A 12153-nucleotide genomic window follows, 5' to 3' on the forward strand; every position below is an offset into this window, starting at 1 on the left:
GAAAGTACATATTTACTAAAATCTTCTACAAACATGTAGAATGCTTGCTACATATAGTGTTTAGTGTAGTGCAGTGTTACAAAGTGGAAGTTCAAAAGTACAACACTGACAGAGATTAAAGAGTAACACGGGAACAGAAAACAGTAGCTCCATGTGTCCTCATATAGGAGAAAAGGGTGATTTAGAACTTGCCTACCTAGGGAAGTGATTAATATACTAAAATACCTGTGTTGCCTAGTTAATTAAGTGATCCTCCTATCTGAAACACAACTTAGCTGGCCATCTATCCAGGAAATCATGTCCACAATAATCTTTAGCTTCAGATTTGAGTCAGATAAAGAAGCTAATTATGCATAATGGATATCTTTATCTGTAATAAGTCAGAGCACCTATGGATGTGGTAAGTCACTGAGAGTGTTGTACTTCATGGTCTACCAGAGTTAAATGATGATAGGTAGACTGAAAGATAATCAGATCTTAAATTTGTTACTGTACACCTGACCTACCTTCTGACTGTTTGGCTGACTGCTCTTTTTTTAATCTGGTTTCCAGCTTTCATGCTTTCTGGTGTTGGAGAACTATTAGGCTTTCTGGGTCACAGAATCATAACTTTTAGAAATGGAAGGATCTTGAAAGTCATCTAATTCAACCCTTACTGAATTCAAACTCCACCATTACCACAAAGGTCATCCATTTTGAAAATTGCCTGTGATTTCCATCATTAATACACAAAAAAACAACCTGTTCCCTTTCCAACCAGTTCTGTTAGAAGTTCTTTCTCGTATTAAACTGCTGTGAATCTGCCATCCTAAAGCTTCTACCCATTTGTCTTATTTCTGCTTTTGAGGGGGTGGGGGCATACAATATATAGTCACATAAAATAAGTACCGTCACCTTTTTAATATTAAACCCTTGCAAATTCAGACAGGTTTAGGGTCCTCTTGCTGTTTTTTTCCAGTCTGCTAAATGCCTTCCTTCCCTTCAATTCCTCATTCAACATAATACAGTATTCTTTCAGCGTCCTCTTCTTGATAGGTTCCGATTATCAGTGACCCTGTAATTGTGTTGCACGGAGCAGGTCACAGTAGTCTAGATATGGTCAGAAAAGTGAAAGGAGATTGAGATTATTATGCAGATTATACATTAGAGAATAGAATATATACTTCTAATTCAGCCTAAAATTACATTAGCTTATTGGGGGAGCAAAACTACATTGTTGATTCTTATTGAGCTTGTGATGATCTAAAACCACCTTCTCACATGAAGTGGCTTTAAAGTGCTTGCTTTTCTGTACTTATGTAGTTGATTTTTATTTTTAATTTAACAGAATTTTCTAGGCTGCAGTACCCTCAGTTTTTAATAAAGAGCATGAACTGTAGTGTTTTTTTGTTTTGTTTTGTTTTTTGTTTGTTTGTGAGACAGAGTCTCGCTTTGTTACTCAGGCTGGAGTGCAGTGGCAAAATCTCGGCTAACTGCAATCTCCGCCTCCTGGGTTCAAGCAATTCTCCTGTCTCAGCTTCTCAAGTAGCTGGGACTACAGGTATGCGCCACCACGCCCAGCTAATTTTTGTATTTTTAGTAGAGACAGGGTTTCACTATGTGTTGGCCAGGCTGGTCTTGAACTTCTGACCTCAGGTGATCCGCCCACCTCAGCCTCCCAAAGTGCTGGGATTACAGGCGTGAGCCACCATGCCTGGCCTGTAGTGTTTAATTAATGTACTTAGGCTGGGCATGGTGGCTTATGCCTGTAATCCCAGCACTTTGGGAGGCCGAGGCAGATGGATCACTTGAGGCCAGGAGTTCAAGACCAGCCTGGGCAACATGGTGAAACCTCATCTCTACTAAGAATACAAAAAATTAGCCAGGTGTGGTGGCACACACCTATAATCCCAGCTACTTGGGAGGCTGAGGCACAAGAATTTCTTGAACCCGGGAGGTGGAGGTTGCAGTGAGCTGAGATTGTTTCACAGTGTTCCAGTCTGAGTGACAGAGACTGTGTCTCAAAAAATATATATATATATATATATGTATATATACACTCCAAATTGGGGGTGCAAAGGGCAAATATCAAACACGACCTATGGTCAAGTCACGAACTCTATTCTAAGCCCTGAAAGTCTCTTTTTGTTTTTAATTTAATTTAATTTTAGACAGGTGCTCACTCCATTGCCCAGGGTGGAGAGCAGTGGCGTGATCATGGCTCACCACAGACTTGAACTCCTGGGCTCAGGAGCTCCTCCTGCCTCAGCCTCCCCAGTAGCTGGAACTATAGGCACTCACCACCACACCTGGCTAATTTTTAATTTTTTTTTATTTTGTAGAGAAAAGGGCTCGCTGTGTTGACCAGGCTGATTTCAAACTCTTGGACTCAAGCTATCCTCCTGCCTCAGCCTCCCAAAGTGCTGGTATTATAGGTGTGAGCCACCACGCCCAGCCGAGAGTCTTTTTCAAATCTACTTAACATAAGCCTGGTCAGCATGGGATAGTAGTCTTTGTGCTCCACCCTTTCCCCTTCTGCTCCCTCATTGACCCTGGTTCTTGTCCTACAGAAAAGGCTATTTAAAGCACTCTGGATTGCGTGGAATCTGCAGCATGGGTCTGATTCTTTTATGAAAGATTTTTTCCTCTCTCTGACCATTGCCAACCTACATACTCTACTGCAATAACAGTCTCTTAAGTATTTGGCTTTCCAAAAGGGATCCATGAAGTCTCATCTCTTGTTGAAAAGACAAAGAAATCACGACAGACCTAAAGTAGTTCTTCCCACTAAGGGAATTAGTGGAATACGACTTTTCCCTCCATCTTTGCCTCCTGGGGTTGAGAGGAGAGGAGAGGGGATAGTCTGTCTAATTGTTGTTGGTATCCTCTTACTTCATATAGGTATTGAACAAGTGTTTATTGAAAATTCAACAATACCTAATTAATAAGTAACTAATTCAGAGAGACAGAAACAAGATTTAACCAAACCTGAAAATAGGTGGTACAACAAATTTGAAGTTTTCTGTTCTCTTAATGTAGTCAAAAGTGCAGGGGATTAGGAATCTGGAGACAGAGGTTTTACCATGGAAGGACATTATTAAGGACATTTTAGGGATGAGGAAATCAGGAAATAACATTTGCCATCAAGCAGTTGTCAAGCCAAAACTTGACTCTTGTGTATGGAGCAAGTGTTATGTTCTTGAGCATTGTGCTAGTGATTTTGAAAATCTTACGTCTTTTGGTCATGAAAGTACAACCTTAATGACAGTAAACCTTATGTAGCCAAGCTAAAATGATTCAGCCTTTTGTTTAGGTGAAAATACCTGTTAATCTCTTTAATTTTCATAATGGAAAAACAATTTTGCCCTGTCACAGCTGATATTTAAAACACATAGTTCTAACTTTGACCTTCTACATAATGTCTAAACTGCATGCACTTGTAAGGAAATTAAGGCTTGAAGTAAGCAAGATGCAGCCTGGCCCCAAACTACCACAAACCATTTGGAGAATAGCTGCTGAACGCATTAATCAGTGATTTTGTTGAACAGTCAGGAGACCAGACTCATATGGGAAGTGTTTTCCCAAATGTGCGTGAATCTCTAGCTCTACCCTATTGATTTTGCTGCAGCAGGTCTGGGTTGGACCCCAGGCCATCAGTATTTTCTTTTTAAGAAAAACAACTTTAAAAATATTCCACAGATATTCTGTGATAGCTCCCAGCTCAGGCTCCCCACAGATATACCAAGTCTGTCACTGTAAACTACAGAGTAATCTCTGGACCTTATTATCCCCTCCCTCTGCCCCAAATCCCCAAACTCAAAGAATGCCTTCAATGAGTTTTGCTCTCCTGTCATTTATTTTATATATGTTGAAGGTTGCTACTAGACTTGTCCACTTGAATAGTATTCTAGTATCTTTAGTAAAACCATATTTGAAGTGACTGTCCTTTTGGTTGCCTATTGTACTTTATAAATAAGTATTGATGTGGTGAATTACGTAAGCTCCTATTTATTTTGTATTTATTATGTGCCATGCACTTTTCATACCTTAATGCCTTAAGCCTCTTGTCAGACTTGCAAGGTGTTGCATATTGCAGATGACTAAACAGCCCAGAAAAGGTAGGTTTCTTGTACTTGGTCACAGTCAAACCTCTGTGCTACACTGAAAAAACTTGTTTCAGTCAATAAACGTATATATTTTCTTTTCTCTTAAAATAAAAATTGCATACTCCAAAACGTATCCCTTTTTGCTTAAAAGTCATAATACTCCTGCCAAGTTTGATCCCAGTTTTAATCATCAGCATATTTCAGGTACCTGAAAGCATTTACTCCTTCTGTTTCTTTGGGGTTTTTTTTTCCGCTTTCCATATGTATGTATTCATATTTGACTAGCAAAAAATATTTAGTTTTTTAATAAAAATAGACTTGATATGATGGTTGTTAAGTGACAGGGTTTTCCTTTTCCTCTTTTCTTTTCTTTCTTTTTTTCTTTTTTTTTTTTTCTTTTCTTTTCTCTACAGGGTCTTGCTCTGTCACCCAGGCCTGAGTGTAGTGGTGTAATCTTGGCTTACTATAGCCTCGACCAGCCAGACTCAAGCAATCCTCCCACCTTAGCCTTCCAAGTAGCTGGGACCACAGACGCCTGCCACCATGCCTAGCTAATTTCTGTATTTTTTGTAGAGATGGGATTTTGCCATGTTGCCCAGGCTGGTCTTGAACTCTGAACTCAAGCAGTCCTCCTGCCTCGGTCTCCCGAAGTGCTGGGATTACAGGCGTGAGCCACCATGGCTGGCCCTCCCTCATTTCTTGACACATCTTCCTTTGTAACTTGAGAAAAAATTATAACTGTCATAATTGATACCATTTATAATGTATTATATGCATATTCCACATTATTAAAAAATGAAATCATTTACTAGACATTTTTAAATCCTCCATTTTCACATTTTATAAAATAAATCAATGCTTGAACAAGAGACAAAACTTCTGTTTGTGGTGGCACAAAATACTAGCCCGGCAAGGTTAAAAAGAACTTGAAAATTATATATTCATAGTAGAATTTTAGAACAAGATTAAAATCTTTATCCAGGATAATTGCAGTCTGAGGAAATGTGTTTTGGTATATGAACAGTATCTTTTGCTCATTGCTGTGAGAGTATGTAGATTTCCAACGGGCCAGTTATACATATTATTTGGCCTCATGGTAGGCACACTCTAGATAGTATTTTTAAGTGATAATCATTAGTTTTTTTTTTTCAGAGGACTTTTGGGAATAACTCAGGTAGCAAAAATTATGATTATAATAATTTTTATATCTCAATTTACATCTTCTAATGGCCTGGGATAATAAATTAGGACTTAAGATGTGTGCTGTATTTGAAATTTTAATGATGACTAGAAATATTGGAGAGGAGTAGAACTTTTTGAACACTCATGTTTATTTTGTTAATCTTGGCTTCTGTGCTTGATGGTGTACAGTACAGATAGTACAGTGATGAACAATATTAAAACACGTAGCAATACTAAAACACATAGTTTAAATAATTAGCCACTTATTCAATAGATTGTCTAGAAATAAGTTAGAGGTTATGTAATGTTACATGCTTATGATCATCTAGGGAATAAAAACAACAAATGAGAGACTCTTTATAGGCATCTTACAGATTGAATGGAAAGAAGCAATAGACTTAGACAGGTCGAGGGAACATGGCAGATGGTACTTTGAAAAAGTGGGGCAAACCTGAAATAAACCAAGTAGTCTGCATATAAAGATTCATTTGTTAATTGAATGTTCAAGATTATTACAGTGTTTTATATAGCTAATAAGGCTTAAAAGTTTGCATTTTGCGTATACAATCAATTTTGCATGTAATATCACTTTACATTGTATCAGTTGTAATTGATACAATTGTTTAAAAGTAGAATAAAGTCTTCCAACTGCAAAAGATCTAAGGTCTTTTCTGACCCTCTGCTTTTTAACAATGATGAAATTGAAGCCCAGACAGTTTATTTAAAGAAGAAAATACACACGCATTCCTACTTACTCACACACATACACACAGGGACGTGGCTGCTAACTTCACATATAGATTGGTATGACTGTGAGCATTTGTATGAATTAGAAAAATAAACAAATTGATGTTAATTAAACCTTTAGAAATGTTTTTCTTCCTCTTGAAAAAAGAGAAAATGGAAACTTTTCTTCTGTAGTCTTAAAACTCTAATTAAGGAATTGTGAGAAAGCCAGAAAAATATCTGAATGATTTTAACTTAGTAGGATGAAAACATAGATGGTTAATGATTTCAAAAGAACTATTTTAAAACTTCTGAGAATTATGATTACAGCAAGACAGCTAATTTGACTAGCAAAGTCAGAATTCCTCACAGTATTCTCTTTGGATACCGAGGTTCAATCCAAGCTTTGTATTTGTTGGCTTTGTATTACTTAATATGTTTATATCAAAGAACTAGTCAGAGAGATTCTCTCTATTTTAAGTCTGTGAGAACCATCAGTAGCATGCACTGACAGATGTTAAAGAATGTCTGTGGAAAGAATGTCAGAAACCTCTCCAAAGGAAAGTCTTTAAACCATGCCCTTAATACAGAAATGCAAAACCAGATTTAATTGCCCTTTTCCTATACAGCTCAGACATGCAGTCTCGTTTACTGCAGCATATGGCCTGAGAAAGTGCACAGTGGAAGAGAGCAGTCTTGGTAAAGGCTGAGATTGAATCCATTTAGGCTGGAGTTCACAAAGATCAGTCAGAAGCAAGCACTTGAAGTTAAAAGAAACACACCAAGCAGTAAAAACACAGGCTATTTTCGTTTTGAATGTGCTCAGTGGAGACATCCTATTTGCCTTTCAAGACAGCAGTATTCTTTGGTTTTAATAGGAAATACAAGATTTCTGAAAAACTGCTGCCTGGGGGGCTTTTTCCCCAATTAAAAAAAATGTAAAAAATAACATTGCATGAGGCAGTAGATATTGTTTTTAATGATAATTTATTTGAAAGTAGCCATTTTTCTAATGGATAATATTAAAATAATGAGTTGAATAGCAGCAATATGGCTTATATTTTACTTCATAGGAAAGACATTATAAGACTCTATGGAGTGATAAATTCTTACCACTCCTAAAGGGATTATGTTTACTGTTCTTTCAAGAGGTCATAGGTAATTGAAAACTTGAGGAGCAGAAGAATCTGTGAATCCTCTTACACCACTGTGTGGCATTAGGCCAGTAGCTTTACTTCCGTGTACCATAATTTTTCTATCTGTAACATGGAGGATATCTCTAGTTTTTTAAAACAAAGACACAAAATATTACCTATGATGTCAAATACACATATATACATATATGCATATAAACATATAGAAGGACTAGAAAATGTGACTGACTTCATCATTTTCCAGATTTTACAAAAGGACATTTATTTCTAAAATCAGAAAAAGTAGCTTCTCAAAAAAAGCTGAATAGCCTAAATGTTTACTTGATGGACCATACGTAAATTTCTTCAGAATACCCAAATATTATGTGGAGACTATTCATATGTAGTCTACCAAAATTATTTTCCAGTGACTTTTTTGAGAACTTTGTTTCTTCATTTTCTGTTTATATAAAGTTATTTTAATTTTAAAATTAAATTAGAATATATAAAGTATATATTTAGACTGTTAAAGATTTGTGATTTTTAACCAGCAGTACTTCCACTCTTGCTATTCTATAATGTTGATGTTTAACTTTTAAAATAATTGATTGAGGAAAAATGGCAAATGGGTATCAGTTTTCATTTGGTATTATAAAATACTTGAATATTTTATTGACTAAATTGAGTCATCATATGTTATGGCTGGCATTACATTTTCATTCATAATTTATTTTTTAACTAATAAAAATTGTACATATTTATTGGGTATAACATGCTATTTTGAAGTATGTATACATTGTGGGATAGCCAAATCGAGCTAATTTACAAATGCATTACCTCATGTACTTAATCATTTTTGATGATGAGAGCACAAAATATACTCACGTAGCAATTTCCAGGTCTACAACATATTATTAACTGTCATCACCATGATGTACAGTAGATCTCTTGAACTTACTGCTCCTATCTAACTGAAATTTTGTATCCTTTGACTAACATCCTTTGACCTGGTAACCACAGGAGCTGTAGTTCTCTCTACTTCAAGGTGTTCAACTTTTTTAGATTTCACATATAAGTGAGAGATCATGTGGGGTTTGTCATGCTGTGCCTGGTTTATAAAGTCCTCCAGGTTCATCCAACTGGCATTACATTTTAATAACAATGCAACCAATCCCAAATACTGAGTACTTTACACTTAGACGTTTTTCCATTTTGCTTTCATAAAATTTTACTTTAAAATAAAGTTTTAGCAGATCAATAAACGTAATCCAGCATATAAGCAGAACCAATGACAAAAACCACGATTATCTCAATAGATGCAGAAAAGGTCTTTGACAAAATTCAGCAACCCTTCATGCTAAAAACTCTCAATAAATTAGGTATTGATGGGATGTATCTCAGAATAATAAGAGCTGTCTATGAAAAACCCACAGCCAATATCATACTGAATGGGCAAAAACTGGAAGCATTCCCTTTGAAAAGTGGCACAAGACAGGGATGCCCTTTCTCACCACTCCTATTCAAAATAGTGTTGGAAGTTCTGGCCAGGGCAATCAGGCAGGAGAAGGAAATAAAGGGTATTCAATTAGGAAAAGAGGAAGTCAAATTGTCCCTGTTTGCAGATGACATGATTGTATATCTAGAAAACCCCATTGTCTCAGCCCAAAATCTCCTTAAGCTGATAAGAAACTTCAGCAAAGTCTCAGGATACAAAATCAATGTGCAGAAATCACAAGCATTCTTATACACCAATAACAGACAGAGAGCCAAATCATGAGTGAACTCCCATTCACAATTGCTTCAAAGAGAATAAAATACCTAGGAATCCAACTTACAAGGGATGTGAAGGACCTTTTCAAGGAGAACTACAAACCACTGCTCAACAAAATAAAAGAGGATACAAACAAATGGAAGAACATTCCATGCTCATGGGTAGGAAGAATCAATATGGTGAAAATGGCCATACTGCCCAAGGTAATTTATAGATTCAATGCCATCCCCATCAAGCTACCAATGACTTTCTTCACAGAATTGGAAAAAACTATTTTAAAGTTCATATGGAACCAAAAAAGAGCCCGCATCGCCAAGTCATTCTTAAGCCAAAAGAACAAAGCTGGAGGCATCAAGCTACCTGACTTCAAACTATACTACAAGGCTACAGTAACCAAAACAGCATGGTACTGGTACCAAAACAGAGATATAGACCAATGGAACAGAATGGAGCCCTCAGAAATAATGCCGCATATCTACAACTATCTGATCTTTGACAAACCTGATAAAAACAAGAAATGGGGAAAGGATTTCCTATTTAATAAATGGTGCTGGGAAAACTGGCTAGCCATATGTAGAAAGCTGAAACTGGATCCCTTTCTTAACACCTTATACAAAAATTAATTCAAGATGGATTAAAGACTTAAATGTTAGACCTAAAACCATAAAAACCCTAGAAGAAAACCAGGCAATACTATTCAGGACATAGGCATGCGCAAGGACTTCATGTCTAAAACACCAAAAGCAATGGCAACAAAAGCCAAAATTGACAAATGGGATCTAATTAAACTAAAGAGCTTCTGCACAGCAAAAGAAACTACCATCAGAGTGAAGAGGTAACCTACAGAATGGGAGAAAATTTTTGCAATCTACTCATCTGACAAAGGGCTAATATCCAGAATCTACAATGAACTCAAGCAAATTTACAAGAAAAAAACAACCCCATCAAAAAGTGGATGAAGGATATGAGCAGATACTTCTCAAAAGAAGACATTTATGCAACCAAAAGACACATGAAAAAATGTTCACCATCACTGGCCATCAGAGAAATGCAAGTCAAAACCACAATGAGATACCATCTCACACCAGTTAGAATGGTGATCATTAAAAAGTCAGGAAACAACAGGTGCTGGAGAGGATGTGGAGAAATAGGAACAGTTTTACACTGTTGGTGGGACTGTAAACTAGTTCAACCATTGTGGAAGTCAGTGTGGCGATTCCTCAGGGATCTAGAACTAGAAATACCATTTGACCCAGCCGTCCCATTACTGGGTATATACCTAAAGGATTGTAAAACATGCTGCTATAAAGACACATGCACATGTATGTTTATTGCGGCACCATTCGCAATAGCAAAGACTTGGAACCAACCCAAATGTCCAACAGTGATAGACTAGATTAAGAAAATGTGGCACATATACACCATAGAATACTGTGCAGCCATAAAAAATGATGAGTTCATGTCCTTTGTAGGGACATGGATGAAGCTGGAAGCCATCATTCTCAGCAAACTATTGCAAGGACAAAAAACCAAACACTGCATGTTCTCACTCATAGGTGGGAACTGAACAATGAGATCACATGGACACAGGAAGGGGAACATCACACACCAGGGCCTGTTATGGGGTGGGGGGAGGGGGGAGGGATAGCATTAGGAGATATACGTAACGTAAATGACGAGTTAATGGGTGCAGCACACCAACATGGCACATGTATACATATGTAACAAACCTGCACGTTGTGCACATGTACCCTAAAACTTAAAGTATAATTAAAAAAATAAAAGTTTTAATTTTAGAAGGAAAATGTATCTGAAACTTCTTTTCCCCTTGATATTCTCTGACTTTAATTGACAAATTAAAGCAAACACCAGTTTTAAGAACTGTCTTGCTTGAATTTCCGTTTACTGTGGTTTTAAAATCTTTAAAGGCAACTTTTAAGATGAAAATTCTAGAGCTGGCAGTGACTCACACCTGTTATCTCCAAAATTTAGGAGGCCAAGGTGGGAGGGTCACTAGAGGCCAGGAGTTTGAGACCAGCCTGGCCTGGGCAACATAGAGAGACCCTGACTCTGAAATTAGCTGGCCGTGGTGGTACATGCTTGTAGTCTTAGCTGCTTGGGAGGCTGAAGCAGGAGAGTCGCTTGAGCCCAGAAGTTTGAAGTTACGGTAAGCTCTGATTGCGCCACTGTACTCCCGCCTGGGTAACAGAGTGAAACTCTGTCTTTTTTTTTTTTTTTCAAAACAAAAAGTTGGGTGATGGGGGCTTTTCTGATACTATCAAATTACTTTTATGTCAAATACAGCTTTTTCTAAGATACCAGTGTTAACTTCATCTTGAGCTAACACAAATTAAAATTGGAATTTGGTTGTTGTTATTAAACTAGTTGTTCATGTTATGATATTCAGAATTAATGGATTTTTTTTTTTTTTTTTTTTTTTTTTTTTACTATTTAGGAAATACCAGAAAGGAACCAGGGTCCGGTTGCGGCTATTAGATCTTGAACTTACGTCTAGGTTCCTGGGAGCAACAACAGATACAACTGTACTAGAGGCTAATGCAGTTCTCTTAGGAATCCAGGAGAGTAAAGACTCAAGATCGAAAGAAGAACATCATGAAAAATAAATGAACTTTGCTTAGTGGATTGACTCCTTTGCTGAAGTCAGGTATTCATCAAGAATGCAATTAGACTAATTGTGAATAAATGATTGAATGAAGATATAATAAATAAAAGCTATAATTATAGATAACTCTTATTAGAATTTTCTTTAGCAATATTCCCACCCCCCACCCCTTGTTTTGCTCTTAATGTTTTTTTCCTTTGGTGGGGATAGTATACACTGTACTAAGAAATTGTCATTCAATAAATACGTTTTGAGTGCTGTCTATGTGCATGGTACTAGTTTAAACAGCAGTAAACAAATTAGACAAAATTGCCTGCCTTTTGGCCCTTACATTCCACTGGGGATAACAGGCAATAAATAAGTGAAATATATAGTATGTTAGACAGTGATACACGGCTAAGGAGAAAAAGGAAGCAAGGAATGGGGTTACAAGGTGTCTGAGTGACAGATTGCTAGCTACATGGGTCTCTGAAGAAGAGTTTTCCAGCAGAAGGAGCGACTAGTGCAAAGCCCCTGAGACACAACTGCACCTATCCAGATTAAGGACCACGGAGGAAGCCACTGTAGGAGCACAAAAAAAGTAGGAGATGAACAGAGAGGTGAGGGAGGCTCCGTAGGTCCTAGTATGCACTT

General features: G+C 37.1%; 1 protein-coding gene across 1 annotated transcript in view; it reads left to right on the forward strand.

Annotated features, from left to right (window-relative positions):
* TPD52 (tumor protein D52) overlaps positions 1 to 11784 on the forward strand; it is a 254482-nt gene extending 242698 nt beyond the window's left edge. The window contains exon 3 of the mRNA XM_004047192.5: positions 11353 to 11784. Within this exon, the coding sequence (XP_004047240.3) occupies positions 11353 to 11521 (169 nt within the window). The 3' untranslated portion in view covers positions 11522 to 11784. The remainder of the gene's footprint in view (positions 1 to 11352) is intronic.
* The last annotated feature ends 369 nt before the right edge of the window (positions 11785 to 12153 follow it).

This window comes from Gorilla gorilla, chromosome 7 (assembly GCF_029281585.2).
Source record: "Gorilla gorilla gorilla isolate KB3781 chromosome 7, NHGRI_mGorGor1-v2.1_pri, whole genome shotgun sequence".
Classification (NCBI taxonomy): domain Eukaryota; kingdom Metazoa; phylum Chordata; class Mammalia; order Primates; family Hominidae; genus Gorilla; species Gorilla gorilla.